The sequence below is a fragment of the Mustelus asterias genome, unplaced genomic scaffold (assembly GCF_964213995.1).
Source record: "Mustelus asterias unplaced genomic scaffold, sMusAst1.hap1.1 HAP1_SCAFFOLD_79, whole genome shotgun sequence".
NCBI lineage: Eukaryota > Metazoa > Chordata > Chondrichthyes > Carcharhiniformes > Triakidae > Mustelus > Mustelus asterias.
The window spans coordinates 756,534-776,319 of record NW_027590137.1 but is presented as its reverse complement, the minus strand read 5'-3'; the positions used below and the strand labels follow the sequence as shown (position 1 = coordinate 776,319).

The following is a 19,786-nucleotide window of genomic DNA, read 5'->3' as shown; positions in this document are numbered from 1 at the left end:
ATTGTATTACTTTAATCGCAAGATCGTGAAACTGCTGCTGCTGTGTCAGAAATGAGTGAACTCAGAGACCTCCAAGTTTCATCAACTTCAATATTGATTGTTAAGGATTTTATGTAAGATTTAACTGTGCCTGTATAATATTTCACTATTTTGTTTATGTTCCTTCATATTTAATTTCATAATGTACGTGTCACTGTGAAGACATCAGTCAGAATTGTCAGCAAGGATTAATCAGGACTTTCTAATTGGAGATGTTAATCAGTGGAACCTCTCACACACTGATTTGCATCAAAGATTAATTTAGGATTGAAGTAAAGTTCATCATTTTATGTTGAACAGGTTCTTGTTAAGGATTCTTGAATTTAGGGGAAAGATCACAGAAGGCGTTTTTAAAAAGGGACATTGCAGCTCCGAAAATCAGTGACATCTCCAGAATATTAAACTCCAGCTACTTATAGGGATGTTAATATCAGCAAAATCGAACCAATATTGTCAGACTATCAATCCTGGCTGTGATTAAAAGCAGAATCCAATCCTTGCAGTCTATTATGAATTTGCTGGTGTCTCAGCAGGCTGGAGGACCTTGTGAATGTCTTTCCACACAAGGAGCAGGTGAAAGGCCTCTCCCCAGAGTGAGTGCGTCGGTGAGTCAGAAGGTTGGATGACTGCTTGAAACTCTTTCCACAGGTACTGCAGCTGAATGGATTCTCCTGAGTGTGAGTGCGGTGGTGGGACTGGAGGGTGAATAACCGAGCGAATCCCTTCCCACACACCGAGCAGGTGAATGGTCTCTCCCCGGTGTGAAGTCGCTGGTGTCTCACCAGATCGAATGACTGAGAGAATTTCTTCCCACATATGGAGCAGGTGAATGGTCTCTCCCCGGTGTGAGTGCGTTGGTGAGCATTCAGGGTGGATGACTGTCCAAAACTCTTTCCACAGGAAGTGCAGCTGAACGGTTTCTCCTCAGTGTGAATTCGCTGATGTGTCCAAAGGCTGGATGACCGAGTGAATCTCTCACCGCACACGGAGCAGGTGAACGGCTTCTCCCCAGTGTGAATCCGCTGGTGTGTAGCGAGGCTGGATGTGCTGTTGAACCTCTTCCCACAGTGAGTGCAGCTGAAGGGCCTCTCCTCAGTGTGAATTCTCTGGTGTAACATCAGGTAGGTTGTCTTGGTAAATCCCTTCCCACACACAGAACAGACGAATGGCTTCTCCCCGGTGTGACTGCGTTGATGGATTTCCAGCCGGAATAAAGACTTGAATCCTTTACCACACTCCCCACATTTCCAAGGTTTCTCCATGGTGCCAGTGTCCTTGTGTCTCTCCAGGTTAGATGATCAGTTGAAACCTCGTCCATGCAGATAACACATGTACAGTTTCTCCCTGCTGTGAATGGTGTGATGTTTTCTCAGGCTGTGTCACTGGTTAAAGCTCTTTCCACAGTCAGTTCACTGGAACACTCTCACTCGGGTGTGTGTGTGTGTCTCGGTGTTTTTCCAGTTGCACGATGTTTAAAATCTTCAAGAGATAAACATTTCTCCTTCCACATTCACAGATTGATGAATGGTCGAGTGACTCAAACCAAAATGTTTGTTTTGAGTTTTGCATCTACAAATCTTTCTCTTGTTAATACCTGGAAAAAGAGTTTACAAAATTAATCACGGTCAGTCCAGGATAGAAATTCTGAACAGATCATTCTAGTTTTGTTTTTGGAACATTTTTTCCTCTCGTTTCCCCCAAATCTGTAAATCCCCATCTCACACACTCTCCCCCCTCCCTGGGCTGAAATCCAAACCCATCTCACCCTCTCCACCAATTCTTTTCTCCACTCAGTTTTCTCCCTCCCTCCACTCTGTCTGGGTTCAGCTCTCAGGCCCCTCTGTGCAGAATTGTTTTCTCTCCTGGTCACTGAGACTCTGAAGGCCCACGCACCCTCTGCTTCACTGTTACTGATGGCTGAAGGGACCAATCCGTGAGGGGCAGGTTTTGCCACGAGTGAAGCGGTTCTCAGGTCTGGTTGTGGGTTGTTGTTTTCAGTGTTGGCTCTTGTTGCTGAGCTGCTGGAGTGACCTTCCTCCATCCTGTGAATGTACCTGAGCTGGAAAAGTCACCTCCACTTGATGGGAACCCATCACCTTTGGGAGACAATGAGTTGTAGATTTTGCATCAAAGATCAATTTAGGATTGAAGTAAAAAGTTCATAATTTTATTGCAACCAAGTTTCTGTTGACAGTTCTTTAATTCAGCTGAAAGATCACAGATAGTGCCTTTAAAAAGGGACATCTCCAGATTATTAAACTTCAGCCAGTTGTAGGGTTGTTAAGAAGTTTAACGACACCAGGTTAAAGTCCAACAGGTTTATTTGGTAGCAAAAGCCACACAAGCTTTCAGAGCTCCAAGCCCCTTCTTCAGGTGAGTGGGAATTCTGTTCACAAACAGGGCATATAAAGACACAAACTCAATTTACAGAATAATGGTTGGAATGCGAATACTTACAGCTAATCAAGTCTTAAAGGTACAAACAATGTGAGTGGAGAGAGCACCAAGACAGGTCAAAGAGATGTCTATTGTCTCCAGACAGGACAGCCAGTGAAATTCCGCAAGTCCAGGCAGGCTGTGGGGATTACAGATCGTGTGACATGAACGCAATATCCCGGTTGAGGCCGTCCTCATGTGTGCGGAACTTGGCTATCAGTTTCTGCTCAGCGACTCTGCGCCGTCGTGTGTCGTGAAGGCCGCCTCGGAGAACGCTTACCCGAATATCAGAGGCTGAATGCCCGTGACCGCTGAAGTGCTCCCCAACAGGAAGAGAACAGTCTTGCCTGGTGATTGTCGAGCGGTGTTCATTCATCCATTGTCGTAGCGTAGCGTCATGGTTTTCCCAATGTACCATGCCTCGGGACATCCTTTCCTGCAGCGTATCAGGTAGACAACGTTGGCCGAGTTGCAAGAGTATGTACCATGTACCTGGTGGATGGTGTTCTCACGTGAGATGATGGCATCCGTGTCAATGATCCGGCACGTCTTGCAGAGGTTGCTGTACCAGGGTTGTGTGGTGTCATGGTCACTGTTCTCCTGAAGGCTGGGTAGTTTGCTGCGGACAATGATCTGTTTGAGGTTGTGCGGTTGTTTGAAGGCAAGAAGTGGGGGTGTGGACTTGGCAAGATCTTCGTCTTCATCAATGACATGTTGAAGGCTCTGGAGGAGATGCGGAGAAGCTACGACATCTCCTCCAGAGCCTTCAACATGTCATTGATGAAGACGAACATCTCGCCAAGGCCGCCAGCCTGGCCAGGCCCCCCGGCATTCCCCCCCCCCCCCCACACACACACACACACACACAGTCACCTACACCAATCTCCTCCTGTCTGATATAAACCCCACAGTCACTGACACCAATCTCCTCCTGTCTGATATAAACCCCACACTGACACCAATCTCCTCCTGTCTGATATAAATCTCCACACTGACACCAATCTCCTGCTGACTGATGTAAACTCCACAGTCACTGACACCAATCCCCTCTCCTCAGTTAATTCGATTTAGTTTACTTGTTTACTCAATAAGATTGATACCAATCTCTCCTATCTGATGATTTTGTAGCCCCTTTTTCATGAAAGATATACACAAGTTTGTTATTTCAATTGGACCTGTCTTCATTCCCGAGCCGAGGGGATTTCTGTACCAGACGGGAGGGGTAACATTTGGGAACGCTTGATTCTCCACCAATTCCCATTCCCCTTCTTTCTGGGGGATAATGGAGGTGTCGCTGTGTGTAACGCGCAGGTCAGTAAGAATTGTCAGCAAGGATTAATCAGCACTTTCTAATTGGAGATGTTCATCAGTGGAACCTCTCAGACACTGAATTGTCGAGTTTGAATCAAAGATCAATTTAGGATTGAAGTAAAAGTTCAATATTTGTGGCAAACTGATTGCTGGTGGAATTCTCTGAATTCAGGGGAATGATCACAGACACATATTCTTAAAGGGAGGCTGCAGGCCCAGGAACACAATCAGCAAACTAACTAGAATCTTAAACTCCAGCCAGAACTATGGTTGGTAACATCAGAGAGACAAACCTGAATTGTCAGAATGAACACGGTTCAGTCCTGGGTACAGTGAACGCCAGCAACATCAGTGGAATCCAAACCCTTCAGTCACTTGTGAACTTGCTGGTGTGTCAGCAGCTGGGCTAGCTGACTGAATCCCCTCGCACACACTGAACAGGTGAATGGCCTCTCCCGGGTGTGAACTTGCTGGTGTGTCAGCAGGTGGGCTAGCTGACTGAATCCCCTTGCACACACTGGACAGGTGAATGGCCTCTCCCGGGTGTGAATTCGCTGGTGTGTCAAAAGGTTGGATGAAGTTGTGAATCCTTTCTCACACATGGAACAAACGAATGGTCTCTCGCCAGTGTGAACTCGCTGGTGTGTAAGCAGGTTTGATGAATTAGTGAATCGCTTCTCACACACAGGGCAGGTGAATGGCCTCTCCCTAGTGTGAACACGCTGGTGTGTCAGCAGCTGGGATAACTGAGTGAATCCCCTCCCACAAACAGAGCAGGTGAATGGCTTCTCTCCAGTATGAACTCTCCAGTGTATCAGAAGCTCAGATGACTGAGTGAATCCCTTCCCACACACACAACAGGGGAACGGTCTCTCCCCTGTGTGAAATCGCTGGTGTCTCAGCAGAGTGGTTGACTGAGTGAATCCCTTCCCACATACAGAGCAGGTGAATGGTTTCTCTCCAGTGTGACTGCGTCGATGAATTTCCAGCAGGGATGGATACTTGAATCCCTTTCCACAATCCCCACATTTACACGGTTTCTCTGTGGGGCTGGTATCCTTGTTTCTCTCCAGGTTGGTTGATCAGTTCAAGCCTCATACACAGTACATGTGGATTCTATCTGCTTCAAATGTTGAAATGTTTTAAAGGCTATGCAACTTGTTAAAACAATCTTCCCTCCACATTCAAAGGCCAATGATACTCACACTCTGATTCATTGAGTATCAGATGTTGATGCGATGTTTGGTTTGCATTTCCTATCTCCAAATCCTCTGCTTCTAATAACCTGATAAAGGAGTTTAAAAAGTCATCACTGTCAGTACAAGATAGAAATTCAGAACAGACAGTTCTCATTTGGTGGAATATTTTTCACTTTCATCCCCCAAATGACTTTGACCCTGAATTGATCCTTAATTAAATATTTTCTCCACAAATCCTCAGCTTCTAATATTCTGTCAATGGGGTTTACAAATGTAACCAAATGTCAGTCCAGGACAGAAACTCTGAACAGGTAATTCTAGTTTCTCTGGAACATTTTATCCTCTCTTGTTCCCCCAAATCTGTAAATTCCCGTCCCACACACTCTCTGGATATCCAAATTAAGTTTTAGATAATTTTTTCCAGATCCTTTTAAAGTAAAGTCCATTTATTAGTCACAAGTAGGCTTACATTAACACCGCAATGAAGTTACCATGAAAATCCCCGAGTCGCCACACTCCAGCGTCTGTTCGGGTACACTGAGAGAGAATTTAGCACGGCCAATGCACCTAACCAGCACATTTTTCAGATTGTGGGAGGAAACCGGAGCACCCGGAGGAAACCCAACGCAGACACGGGGAGGACATGCAAACTCCACACAGACCCAATCTGGGAAACGAACCCAGGTCCCTGACGCTGAAAAGCAGCAGTGCTAACCACTGTACCATTTGTCAAATTTTTGACAAATTTAACAAAAAAACCCAATTTTAAGGGCGGCACGGTAGCAGAGTGGTTAGCACTGCTGCTTCACAGCTCCAGGGACCTGGGTTCGATTCCCGGCTTGGGTCACTGTCTGTGTGGAGTTTGCACATTCTCCTCGTGTCTGCGTGGGTTTCCTCCGGGTGCTCCGGTTTCCTCCCACAGTCCAAAGGTGTGCGGGTTAGGTTGATTGGCCATGCTAAAAATTGCCCCTTAGTGTCCTGGGATGCATAGATTAGAGGGATTAGCGGGTAAAAATATGTAGGGATATGGGGGTAGGGCCTGGGTGGGATTGTGGTCGGTGTAGACTCGATGGGCCGAATGGCCTCTTTCTGCACTGTAGGGTTTCTATGATTTAACAAAAATAACAAACTGAACATAATTTCATTCATACCTTGTGACAAAACAGGAATCTGAATCTTGTGCCCAGAATGGAATGTGTGGAGATTTTCGCAGAGGAGCCTCAGTCACCCTCACTGAGACTAACTTTAAATTGCAGATTGTATTAATTGAATGGATTTGAAGCCCTGTCCCCAGAACATTGTGCTGTCTCTCTGGATTACTAATGCAGTGACATTGTCACTCGGTCAGTGTGTCCCCTTCTCTCTTTGTTGGAGATGGTTTGTGGGGAGAAGCCGGAAGCGGTGGACAGGGAGAGTGGAGAATGTTCATTGTAAACCCCGCCCCCCCAGCACTGACCTCTCACCCGACACCTCACAATGCCCGGGGACTGATTGACGGCAGTTCCGGGCCAATAGAGGGAGAGGAGGCTGGACGGTCGCGAGGGAGCAGCTGGTCCTCCGACCAATCGGAGTGAATGAGGGGCGGGGCTGAGTGAAGCATGCGCAGTGTGATTCATGGCGGTGGAGACATTCTTTCTCGGATCCACAATCAGTAAAGGTGGGAATGGCGGGGCGGAGGACGCGATAGACCAGGCGGGGGTTTGGAGAGGCGTCGTAAACATGTTACGTAAACTGCTATCTCTTAAAAAGAATCTAGCGATATCAGAGGATGGTCCCAGCTCTCAGCGCAGAGCAGGGCCTCGGCATTCTCCCAGTTACAGACCCGGGTTAATCAGGGCCATCGTCATCGGGGCACGAGCAACACGGCGCGTGCGCAGTCGCCGTCTTCAGTCGGCGCACTAGCAACTCGGCGCATGCGCGGTCGCCATCTTTGTTTGGGGCAATGTTTTGGAATTACCACTGACAGAATGTGAATAACTTGACCATCTAACTGCTTCACCCTTTCACTTCCAATTTCTTACTGATGAGAACAACGATATCAGGGCAGTTGCAATCATTTATATTCATATTGTGTCTTTAACATAATAAAACAGCCCCAGACATTTTCTCACAAATATTATACAGTGACATTTGATACTGAGCTATATTAGGACAGGTGACCAAAGGTTTGGTCAAAGAGGTGGGTTTTAAAGAAAGCAGAGGTGATGGACAGGCAGAGAGATTTAAAGAAGAGATTGCAGAGCTTGTGGCCTGTGCAACTGAAAGGATGATTTGTAATGGTATAATGATTAAAACTGAGAATGCTCAAGAGGAATTAGATTATCGTTGAGATCTCAGAGGAGTGTGTGGCTGGAGAAGATTACAGACACAGGAATGATTGTAACCATGGAGGAAAACAAAGATGAGAATTTTAAAATTCTGATGCTTCTTAAAAGGAAGCATTTGTAGATCAGCAAGCATAGGGGCGATGGGTGAACATGATTTGGTGTGAGTAAGCACATGGGCAGTTTAGGATAGTTTGGAGGGGGTTGCTTAATGTTGGAGGCCGGTTGGAACTGTATTGGAATTGTTCAGTCGAGAGGTAAGAAAGGAATGGATGATGGATTCTGCAGCGACATAATGGCACAGTGGTTAGCACTGCTGCCTCACAGTGCCAGGGACCCAGGTTCGATTCCCAGCTTGGGTCACTGTCTGTGTGGAGTTTTCACATTCTTCCTGTGTCTGCGTGGGTTTCCTCCGGGTGCTCCAGTTTCCTCCCATACTCCAGAGATGTGTGGATTAGGTTGATTGGCCATGCTAAGTTGCCCCTTAGTGTCAGGGTTTAGCAGGGTAAATACATGGGGCGCTGGGGATAGGGCTGAGGTGGGATTGTTGTCGGTGTGGGCTTTATGGGCCGAATGGCCTCCTTCTGCACCGTAGAGATTCTATGATTAACTGAGGCTAAGGCAGAGTTGGGGGATGTTACTGAGGTGGAAATAGATGATTTTGGTGATGATGTGGATATGTGGTCTAAAACTCTTCTCAAGTAAGACACCATGGTTGTGAACAACTTAGTTCAGCTTCAGATATTTAACATGGAGAGGGCGGAGTCAGTTGTGAGGGTGATGAAGTTTGTAGTGGGGACTGAAGACAGTGACTCCAGTCTTCCCGATATTCAAATGCTGGAAACTTCTGCTCATGCAGTAATTGATGTCAGACAAGTCAAGATGTTGTATGAGTTGGAGGGGAACTAGGAGGTGATGATCTTCACATGCACCTACTACCCTGGTCCAGCTAAATGGTGGAGGTTGAGATATTAGGAGATTCTGTCAGAGTTCTGGTCAGGATGTAGATGTAGAGAAACCCTCTCCTTCACCCTCTGCTTCTTCCACCTCTCTCTCACCCCTTCGATAGGTATTGGTTCATGTGTCAGTCCAGACCAGGTGGCAGGTTTCCTTCCCTGAAGCACATTAGTGAATCAGTTGGGTTTTTATGACGATCCAGCAGCTTTCATGGTCACTTTTTCTTAATGCCGGCCCCACAAATTCATTCAGCTCAATTTCACAACCTGTTTTTGCGTGTTCTCTCTCACTCCCTTTTTTTCTGTTTTAAATCAATTTCATCGTGTCTTAGAAGATTAGGATTTGCAGTTGGGAAACTGAAACCAAATTCCACATCAGGATCTCAGAGTCGCCTAATTTTTTGTGACCGGAATATCATCGGATTTTGAACATGGAAGGAAAAAGCACCGTTCACAGTGGGGAGAAACCATACTCGTGTTCCATTTGTGGACAAGACTTCAACCAGTCATCTGGCCTGTTCAAACATAAATGCAGTCATGATGGGGAGAAGCCGTGGAAATGTGGCATCTGTGGGAAGGGATTCAATTACCCATCCCAGCTGGAAACCCATCGGCGTGGTCACACCGGGGAGAGGCCGTTCACCTGCTCGGACTGCGGGAAAGGATTCACTAAGTTATCCACTCTGCAGAATCACCAGCGCACACACACTGGGCAGAGGCCATTCACCTGCTCTTTGTGTGGGAAGGGATTCACTCAGTCATCCACCCTGATTAAACACAAACTAATTCACACTGGGGAGAGACCATTCACCTGCTCTGTGTGTGGGATGGGATTCACTCAGTCATCCACGCTGCTGACACACCAGCGAGTTCACACCGGGGAGAAGCGATTCACCTGCTCTGAGTGTGGAAAGGGATTCACTCACAAATCCACCCTGCTGACACACCAGCAAGTTCACACGAGGCAGAGACCATTCACCTGCTCCCAGTGTGGGAAGGGATTTGTTAATTCATCCATCCTAATTACACACCAAAGAGGCCACACTGATGAGAGACCGTTTAAGTGTCTGAAGTGTGGGAAATGTTTTAAAACCTCGCAGGAACTGGTGTCCCATCAACAAGTTCACACTGACGAGAAACCATTCAGATGCTCTCGCTGTGGGACTGGGTTCAGGCGATCATCTCATCTCACTGTACATCAGCGGGTTCACACCGGGGAGAGACCATTCACCTGCGCCAAGTGTGGGAAGAGATTCACTCAGTCATCCGCATTGCTGAGACACCAGCAAGTTCATAAATAACTGGAGATTGGATGTTGTTGTCAATCACACTGTGGTCTGCACCTGCTGATGTTAATAAACTTCAGGCCAGTTATAGAGGCGAATATTCTGGACAAAATTCAAATACACCGTCTTTGTGTTAATGTATTCTCTGTTGTCTTTTTAAAAATGTGTGAATGGTTCTCCTTTTGAAGGGCCTCTCTCCCGTCTCCTCCATCCTCATCTTCAACAACAAGTGTGAGGAGCTCGTGGAGCTTCTTTGTCTCTAAGATTGAGACAATCTGATCAGCTGCCTCCCTCCCTTCCACTGGACCACCAGACAAAACTCTCTCTGAAATTTCCCTTTTTCCAAGTACTGAACTCACATCTTTCTCCAATTCTTCTGCTATCTCCCATCAAACCCTCTCACTGCTCATCTTGTCCATGAGACCTCCCTTCATCTCCCTTTACCCTCTAAACCACTGATAACCCAACTTCCCCACATTATCTAATATTGTCAATGGTTCTCTCTTTTGACACTGTCCCTCTCATCTGTAACTCACCTTCACTGGTAAATCTCCTCTGCACCCCCTCCAATGCAATCACATCCTTCTTATAATGTGGCGACCAGAACTGCACACAGTATTCCAGCAGTGACCTCACCACAGTTCTATGCAACTCCAACATGACTTCCTTGCTTTTGTAATCTATACCTCAATTGATAAAGGCAAGTGTCCTACATGCCTTTTTCACCAGCCTACTAACATACACTTCTGTCCTCAGAGATCTATAGACAATCACACCCAGGTCCCTTTGTTCCACAGAGCTTACTAGTGTCATGCCGTTCATTGAATTTTTCCTTGTCAAATTACTCCTTCCAAAAAGTGGAGCACTCTGAGCAAACCTATGCAGACACAGGGAGAACGTGCAAACTCCACACAGAGAGCTGTGGCACGGTGGTTAGCACTGCTACCTCAGAGTGCCAGGGATCCGGTTCAATTCCAGTCTTGGGTGACTGTGTGGAGTTTGCACGTTCTCTCCGTATCTGCATGGGTTTCCTCCGGGTGCTCAGGTTTCCTCCCACAGTCTGAAAGACATGCTGGTTCGGTGCATTGGCCGTGCTAAATTCTCCTTCAGTACACCCAAACAGGCGTCGAGTGTGGCGACTAGGGGATTTTCATAGTAACTTCATTGCAGTGTTAATGTAAGCTTACTCGTACTACCTGAGCCCAGGATTGAACTCAGGTCCCTGGCGCTGCTGATCACTGTGCCACCCTGCTGCCTGTGTTTTGAAAAATCATGTTAAAATCTGGAACTCAGATGGAACTATAGATTGGTGTTGAGTGGGAAGGTCTGGATCACTGCATTACTCCAGAGTGCCTTGGAATCAGATTTACAGAATGGATTCCTGTAATAGCAACAATCCCATTGCTATATGTTGGTCAGACTGAGGAAAGTATTTAAACTGGACACCACAGGTGTGTTAAAGGATAACGTACTCATGGAATTTATGAACTATCTGAAAGAATATTGAGAGCAAAGAAATGAATCTGGAAAATTGTAGTCACTTCACGTTGTTCCAGGAGAAGTGGGATTAGGTTGTGTAGATGTCAGGTTTTACACAGCACACAGTCAGCCTGTGGTTTCACCCTGGATGAAGAATCTCTGAATTGTACCATTCAAATCACTCAATGGGTTTATCAGGGGCCAGAATGTCTGCTCAGAAAGAGGAAGGTTGGTGTGAAACCAATGAGAAGTAACACACACACTCACAGACACCCTTACACACACACTCACAGACACCCTCACACACACACAGACTCTCAGATGCCTCAAAATATCTCCTGTTACTTTATTCTTAGTTTTTTTGAAATAAATCCTGAATGAATTATAAAATCACACACAAATACTTGTTGAGCTTCCCCTGAAAGACATCGATACTGTTCATTTCACTCCCTGTGGTCATGATTTCCATATTCTCACCACTCTTTGGGTGGAGAAATTTATCTTGGATTTCCTATTGGGTTTCTTGGCGACTGTCTTGTATTGATGGTCTCCAGTTTTGCCTTTCTCCAAAAGAAGAAACATTATTTCAAAACCTTTTATAATTTTGAAGCCCTCTATTAGGTTCCCCCTCAGCCTTAATTTTTCAAGAAAGCGTGAGCGTGTCAATCCTTTCCTGATAGAGAACCAAACACACAGTTTAAAAATCATTTATGGGATGTGGACATCGCTGGCTTGGCCAGCATTTATTGCTAACCTCAGATTGACCTTGAGAAGGTGGTGGTGAGCTGTTTTCTACATTTCTGGTATCATCATTAAAAATCATCTCTGTACCCTTCTCCAGTGCAGAGATATCTTTTTTATAATACGGTGACCAGAATGGCATGCAGTGGTCGGTAAGATTCTTGATCAGGGAGTCACAGGTTATCCAAAAGTGGTTTGAGCTTATCCATGGTTTTAAATCAGAATATTAAGAAGCAACAATTTAAAAATGATGCATTGTAAACAGGGAAAGAAAAACAGAAGACCCATGGCAGGTGACTAGCTGGGGTCTCAGCACTGATCCTGCATTACCCCAATAATCACTGCCTGCCAGTTGGAAAAAGACCTGTTTAATCTTACTCTATTTCCTGTCTGCCAACAAGTTTTCAATCTCAATACATTCGCCCCAATCCCATGTGCTTCAATTTTTATGAAGAAGTTGCTGTGTTGGTGGACGAGGGGAATCGGGTTCACATTTTCTATCTCAGGGCATAATCAGCAACAACTTGTATTTACACAGAGTGTTGTGGGGCTGGAGGAGGTTACTGAGATACTGAGGAACTTTTTTAAATTAATTTTTACTGGATATAGGCGTCACTGGCTGGGCCAGCATTTCTTGCCCATCTCTAACTGCCCTCCATTTCAGAGGGCATTTGAGAGTCAACCACATTGCTGTGGGTCTGGAGTCACATGTAGGCCAGACCAAGTAAGGATGGCAGGTTTCCTTCCCGAAAGGACATGACTGAACCAGAGTGGTTTTGACAACGATCAACAATGGTTAAGGTTTGTCATTAGACTTTTAATTCGAGATTTTAATTGAATACAAATTTCACCATTGCCTGTGGTGGGATTCGAACCTGGGTCCCCAGAGCCTTACCCTGAGTCCAGTGATAATTCCACTGTGCCACTGCCTCAACTATTGATCCAATTGTTATTGTTTATCTCAGGGCGCAGAAACAACAGAATCCAACTTTGCCGGTCACACATGAAGTCGTCTATGTTTCAGCAGGCTGTAATACTGATTAAATCCCTTCCCACACATGGAGCAGTTGAAAGGTTTTGCCCCAGTGTGAACTCGCTGGTGTCTCTGCAGGCGGGATGGATCAGTGAATCCCTTCCCACACAGGGAGCAGGCGAACGGTTCTGTCCCAGTGTGAACTCGCTGGTGTCTCTGCAGGCTGGATACCTGAGTGTATCCCTTCCCACACACAGAGCAGGTGAACGGTCTCTCCCCAGTGTGAACTCGCTGGTGTCTCTGCAGGCAGGATGAATCAATGAATCCCTTCCCACACACAGAGCAGGTGAACGGCCTGTCCCCTGTGTGAATGTATTGGTGTCTCAGCAGGTCAGACGACTGAGTGAATCTCTTGCCACAAATGGAGCAGGAGAACGGCTTCTCCCCTGTGTGAGTGCGGCGGTGTGTCCGGAGGCTGGATGACTCGGTGAAAGCCTTCCCACACTCGGAGCAGATGAACGCCCTCTCCCCGGTGTGAACAGGCCGATGTCTCAGCAGGTGTTGTGAAGAAGCAAATGCTTTCCCGCACACAGGGCAAGCGTAAGGCCTCTCCCCTGTGTGAACACGCTCGTGCATCACAAGCTGGGATGAACAAGGAAACATCTTCCCACACACGGAGCAGAGGAATGGCCTCTCCCCAGTGTGAACTCGCCGGTGCCTCAGAAGATAGTGAGACCGAGTGAATTCCTTCCCACACACCGAGCAGGTGAACAGCTTCTCCCCAGTGTGAACTTGCTGGTGTGTCAGCTGGTCAGTTGATTGAACTTCTTCCTTTCTACACATTGAGGAGGTGAATGGTTTCCCTCCAGTGTGAATACTCTTGTGTGTCAAAAGGCGTGAAAATCGAGTGAATCTCTTCCCACACAGGGAGCAGAGGAAAGGCCTCTCCCCAGTGTGAACTCGCTTGTGTGTCAGAAGATGAGATGAATGAGCGAATCTCTTCCCACAAACAGAACAGGGGTACGGCCTCTCCCCGGTGTGAGTGTCCTGGTGTCTCAGCAGACTAATCCTTCTTTTGAAGGTCTTCTCACATTTAAAGCATTTAAAATGTCTCTTCTGAGAATGAACCAGTTGGTGAACGGTGCAGTGGGAGGACTGAGTGAATCTCTTCCCACACTGGGAGCAGCTGAATGGCCTGTCCTTGGTGTGAACTTGTTGGTGCTCAGTGAGATGCACTGAGTCGCTGAACGACTCCCCACAGTGAGAGCAGCTGAACGGTCTCTCGTGTGTGTGAAGGAGCTGGTGCTCTGCAAGGCGGGAGGACTGGCTGAACCTCTTCCCGCAGTGGGAGCAGCTGAACGGTCTCTCGTCAGTGTGAAGGAGCTGGTGTTGGGCCTGTTCCTCAGAGGTCTCGACACTGTCCCCAGAATCAGAGCTTTGAAGAGGCTTCTCATCAATGTGATCGAGTTGGTGAGCCAGCAGGTTGGACGAACACATGAATTTCTTCCCACACACGGAGCAGGTGAATGAACTCTCACTATTGCGAGCTCGCTGTCGTGTCAGCATGTTTTCCAGCTGATCAATCCCTTCCGACACGAGGACCAGATGAATGGATTCTCACCAGCTTCCTGCTGAGATGGTCAATTAAATCCCTTCAGATGCACAAATTTTCAGATCCCGATGAACCGATTGACTCTGTCTGACGTGAGATTCGATCATCCAGACTGCAAATCCTTCCCTTCAATTTCCTGCAAAATAAGTTTACAAAGAATTACATGGATGGCACAGTGGCACAGTGGTTAGTACTCCTGCCTCACAGCACCAGGGACCTGGGTTCGATTGTGGCCTTGGTTACCTGTCTGTATGGAGTTTGCACATTCTCCTCGTGTCTGTGTGGGTTTCCTCCGGGTGCTCCGGTTCCCTCCCACTCTCCAAAGATGTTTGGGTTAGGTGGTTGCCCCTTTCTGTCCCAAGATATGTAGGTTAGGGAGATTAGCGGGGTAAATATGTGGGGTTACGGGAATAGCCTGGGTGGGGTGGTCTGAAAGGCCTCGTTCTGCACTGTAGAGATTCTATGAATACATGAGATACACAAAACACAAACAGGCCAGTCTAATTTTTAAATTCATTTTTAACGGGGTGTGGGCGTCGCCGACTGGGACAGCATTTATTGCCCATCCCCAACTGCCCTCCATTTCACAGGGCATTTGAGAGTCAACCACATTGCTGTGGGTCACATGTAGGCCAGACCAGTTAAGGACGGCAGATTTCCATCCTTAAAGGACATCAGTGAACCAGATGGGTTTTTACGACAATCAACAATGGTTTCATGGTCATCATCAGACTTTTAATTGAATTTAAATTTCACCATCTGCTGTGCTGGGATTCGAACCTCGGTCCCCAGAACATTATCCTGGGTCTCTGGGTTGCTAGTCCAGTGATAGTTCCACTGTGCCACTGCCTCCGCCGCCACCCCTCACCCCCCCACCCCTGCCCTGATCTGTACTGGAATTTCTAATCCACACAAATCTCCTCTCATTCTGCTCACCTCAACTCAGCTTTTCAGCTCAACTTTTTAATCCTTTTTCTCTCATGTTCTCATCTGGTTTCCTTTTTAAAGCATCTAAAGTATTTGTCTCAACCACTTCCAGTCACAGTGAGTTCCATATTCTAACGAGAAATAAATATCTCCTCCTGTTTGATTTATTCGTCTCTGTTGTCTGTTCATGGTTCCCAGTATTGGAAACACCAACAAGTGGAAACATTCCATTCACATCCTCCGACTTATCCCATTCAGAAAGCCCATATCAGAAGAGACAACATTTTTCTCTTGGTTTGAGCTTATTGTGTGTAAATCCTCCCTTTCTAACCCCCTGTTTAAGAAAAAGTATCCAAAATCCATCACGATAGAAAATCGCAATATTGTCTCAGGTACAAGTAATTCAGAAAACTATTATTTATTGTGAGGGGAATTGAGTAAAAGCAGGGAAGTTATGTTTCAGTTGCACAGGGCATTGGTTAGACATATCTGGAGCAGTGTGTACATTATTGGTTTCCTTATTTCAGGAAAAATATGAGTGCATATTATTCCTTAACTGCTTTACGAGAAGCAGTTCATAGAAGGTTTAGTAGACTAATACCTGGAAATGGGTGGATTGTCTGATGAGGAGCAGTGAGACAGTCTCTGCTTGAGTTCAGCTTCTGCTCGACTTCAAAAGAGTAAGAGGCAACTTAATTTAAACCTTCAAGATTCTGAAAACTCTTGACAGGGTGGATATGGAGAGAAGGGTTAAAGCAAATTACTGCGGATGCTGGAATCTGAAACCAAAAGAGAAAATGCTGGAAAATCTCAGCAGATCTGGCAGCATCTGTGAGGAGAGAAAAGAGCTGAAGCTTCGAGTCCAGATGACCTTTTGTCAAAGCATAAAAAAGGCATAGAAAGTGGGAGATGTTTACACTGTGAGGGGATGAAAGATGGGTCCAAGCCACAGGAACCAGGGGAAAGGATGCTAATGGCAGTCTATAGAGAGAATAGAAAGTGTGAATGGCCAAACAGCAGAGAAGCTGAAGAAGTTGTGATGGATGAAGATGTGGGGGAGGGGAGGGTGGATTGGAGGGAGAAAAAAGGGGAAAGGTGAAGCAAAGGGGGAGAAAAGGTGCTGCCTGACCTGCTGAGATTTTCCAGCATTTTCTGTTTTGGATCTGGAGAGGATGTTTACTCTCAGGGGAGAATCTCGGGAGTCGCTGTTTTAAAAAACAGCATTGCCCATTGAAAACAGAGATGAGATGTTTTTCTCTCAGAGGGTCATGAATCTTTGGATTCACGTTCTTCAAAAGTGGAAGTAGAGTCTGATTTCAATGAGATAAATCTCTTGGGGCGACAGGGATCAGGGTATTGAATTTGATAATCAGCCATGACAATAATGAATGGCGGCGCACACTCGAAGGGCCGAACGGCCGACTCCCAGCTTCTATTTTCTATGTATGTTTCTATGTAAGAAGTCTCACCAGGTTTACTTGGTAGCAAATACAAAATAAACCTGTTGGACTTTAACCTGGTGTTGTGAGACTTCTTACTGTGTTCACCCCAGTCCAACGCCGGCATCTCCACATCATGTTTCTATGTAAACATGAGGAGCCTGGGGCTGAAGTGTAACCAAAAGCTGTGTAACCGCTTTAGGTAACTATACAGGGTTTTCAACTCTCACACTGAATATGTACATGGCCCATGGACTCATCGAGGCTGCAAACAGCAGCTGCAGCCTGAGGGTGGGTGAAGCTGTTTAGAAACCTGTTGCTCATTGTGCTAATGGACCGGGAGCTCGGACCTGGAGGGGAAGCAGAAACATGAAGCCCCGCCCACTCGCTGTTGCATCACCAAGACACCGCACATGCGCTCTCCTCCCTGCTGAATCAAGATGGCGGCCGTTAACCTGAGCCTCGTCTCGGGAAAAAGACCGGAAGCTGCAAACACAGACCGACGGGCTCATTTTCGAGATTTGAGGCCTTGACCAGGTATTTAGAAACCCTCTACGTCCATCCGCCGGTTCCATTACTCCCTCTATGTTTCCGCATCCTTACCGGCTGCTGATGAGACAGAGGAACTTCTCTCCGATTGCTATCACCCACACTGCGTGCGGCAAACGCCGTTGCTTACTGCGCATGCTCCAGACTGTAACATAACTGCGCATGCGAACCTCTTCCCGTGCGTTTATGGGGACACCTCAGCCCCGCCCCTCATTCACTCCGATTGGTTGGAGGACCAGCTTCTCTTCCTCGGTCCTCCAGCCCCGCCCCCTCTTCCTATTGGTCCGAAGCGGCCGTCAATCAGTCCCCGGGGCATTGTGATGTGGAGCATGCGCAGTGTCATTGCTGTCCTTGGTGCTTGTTTGTCCCGGAGAAGCGGAGTCAGCGTTAGGCGGTGGCTGGGAGGATTTGGAAACACTTTGTGGATCCGCAAACCCTTCAGAATCATTGTCAGCTCCCTGGTTTGCAGCTGCGGGGCTTCTCCCTCCCTCCCTCCCGGGAACAGGCCCAGGTTAACGGCCCCATCCTGTCTCAGCCACCGTCTTTAACCAGGACCTCCTCACTGTCTGGAACAAGGTCGCCTCGCGACGCAGCTCTCCCTCGTCAGGAGTAGCGGCTCTCGTGCGAGAGCCGCTGCTCAGGAATCCACTCCTCCAGCCATATAACTTCAGGTGGCTGGCGGAGAGGGGGGCTGTGGACGCCGGGGTGACCAGAATCAGGGACGTGCTCGATGGCGGAGGGGCGGGCTGGATGAGTCCCCGCGTGCTGGCTGAGCGCGCGGGGACATCCGTCCGGCACGCGACCAAAGCCATCCTCGACCTTAGGACGGTCGTGCTCGGCCCCGAAACTGCACGCAATGTCGAGGCGGCGCAGGCGTGCGGTGGGATCCCGCCCGAGCGTTCCCCTGTTCGGGCGGAATTCCACATTGGCCCAAAACCTCAGCCCCCCTCCCTGGGTGAGGTGCCCCACAGCCTGAGCCGCCTCGCGGAAATGTCCTCCGTGCCTTTTTCTACCGCGTGGAGGCGTTTCCTGTGCGGGCTGCTGCTGCACACCTTCCACGACCACCGCCTCGCCTGTCGCCCGGATACACCTTGGCGGGCCTTGTTGCCGCCGGGCGGCGGAGGTCCCCGCTGGAGGTCTCTCTACGGAGGGATCTCCCCCAAGGACCCGCCAAGGACTTCTCATGTCCCCTCCTAGCTCTCCTCAGCCCCTTTTTCAGCTCATTCCTTGCTAACTTGTAACCCTCAATCAAGCCATCTGAACCTTGTTTCCTCATCCCTACATAAGCTTCCCTCTTCCTTTTCACATTCCACCTCTTTTGTGAACCATGGTTCCCTCACTCGGCCATTTCCTCCCTGCCCGACAGGGACATACCTATCAAGGACACCCAGTATTTGTTCCTTGAAAAAGTCCCACTTTTCATTAGTGCCTTTCCTTGACAGTTTCTGTTCCCATCTTATGTCCTCTAATTCTTGCCTAATCGCATCATAATTACCTCTCCCCCACTTGTAAATCTTGCCCTGCCGTACGGCCCTATCCCTCTCCATTGCAATAACAAAAGACACCAAATTGTGGTCACTATCTCCGAAGTGCTCTCCCACAACCAAATCTAACACTTGGCCCAGTTCATTTCCCAGTACCAAATCCAATGTGGCCCCACCTCTTGTCGGCCTATCCACATATTGTGTCAGGAAACCCTCCTGCACACACTGCACAAAAACTGCCCCATCCGAACTATTTGACCTACAAAGGTTCCAATCCAAAGGTTCCACATCAGTCCCGCGATTCCCTGAATCAGCCTGGTAAACATCCTTTGCTCCCTCAGCTTGACACATTTATTTGTCTGTCGAAAAGGATGGTCTTTTCCTCATGTTCACATTAAAGGGCAGCTTTCCCCAGGAGATGGCTGACATTTAAGGAGACAGTAAAGTAATATAGGACAGAGATATGTCTAGTGTTATTATATGGTACCCAGATTAGATATATTATTTATGTTTCTGTAATAAAATACATTTATTATTATTTCTTGCATTGTAATATAATGCTGTAGCGATGTTGTACACTTCCAGTCATAAAGTCATTACAGCACAGAAGGAATCCATTCGGTAACTCGATTCCATGCTGACTCTCTGTATAACATTCCAGTCATGATGTGGAGATGCCGGCGTTGGACTGGGGTAAACACAGTAAGAAGTTTAACAACACCAGGTTAAAGTCCAACAGGTTTATTTGGTAGCAAAAGCCACACAAGCTTTCGAGGCTCTAAGCCCCTTCTTCAGGTGAGTGGGAATTCTGTTCACAAACAGAACTTATAAAGACACAGACTCAATTTACATGAATAATGGTTGGAATGCGAATACTTACAACTAATCCAGTCTTTAAGAAACAAAACAATGGGAGTGGAGAGAGCATCAAGACAGGCTAAAAAGATGTGTATTGTCTCCAGACATGGGAGGTTTTCAGGAGAGGATGGCACCTGTACAAGAGGGAGGTGTCACAACTAAGTTGGAAGGGC

At 47.3% G+C, this 19,786-nt stretch overlaps 5 protein-coding genes across 5 annotated transcripts in view; 2 read left to right on the top strand and 3 right to left on the bottom strand.

The window, feature by feature from the left end:
- LOC144483844 (uncharacterized) overlaps nucleotides 1–19,786 on the top strand; it is a 168,081-nt gene that overhangs the window by 64,592 nt on the left and 83,703 nt on the right. The window lies entirely within an intron of this gene.
- LOC144483839 (uncharacterized) overlaps nucleotides 1–19,786 on the bottom strand; it is a 259,901-nt gene that overhangs the window by 226,776 nt on the left and 13,339 nt on the right. The window lies entirely within an intron of this gene.
- On the bottom strand, nucleotides 4,158–4,865 carry LOC144483791 (uncharacterized; the record flags this gene model as incomplete). Its single annotated transcript, XM_078202331.1, has 1 exon — nucleotides 4,158–4,865. A coding segment is annotated over one exon (708 nt), but the record flags the coding sequence as incomplete, so codon positions are not given.
- Nucleotides 6,584–10,438, top strand: LOC144483829 (uncharacterized). Its single transcript, XM_078202379.1, has 2 exons — nucleotides 6,584–6,642; nucleotides 8,598–10,438. Exon 2 carries the CDS (start codon nucleotides 8,697–8,699, stop codon nucleotides 9,564–9,566), a length of 870 nt encoding a protein of 289 aa, XP_078058505.1. The 5' UTR covers nucleotides 6,584–6,642; nucleotides 8,598–8,696; the 3' UTR covers nucleotides 9,567–10,438.
- Nucleotides 12,570–17,385, bottom strand: LOC144483810 (uncharacterized). The gene is made up of 2 exons (XM_078202348.1): nucleotides 17,326–17,385; nucleotides 12,570–14,492 (listed from the first exon to the last, which is right to left on the bottom strand). The coding sequence occupies exon 2, from the start codon at nucleotides 14,308–14,310 to the stop codon at nucleotides 12,769–12,771; it is 1,542 nt and encodes a 513-aa protein (XP_078058474.1). The 5' UTR covers nucleotides 14,311–14,492; nucleotides 17,326–17,385; the 3' UTR covers nucleotides 12,570–12,768.

Coding starts and splice junctions, on each gene's coding strand:
- LOC144483810 (XM_078202348.1), bottom strand. CDS start 14,310: ATGCTGACACGACAGCGAGCTCGCAATAGTGAGAGTTCATTCACCTGC.
- LOC144483829 (XM_078202379.1), top strand. CDS start 8,697: ATGGAAGGAAAAAGCACCGTTCACAGTGGGGAGAAACCATACTCGTGT.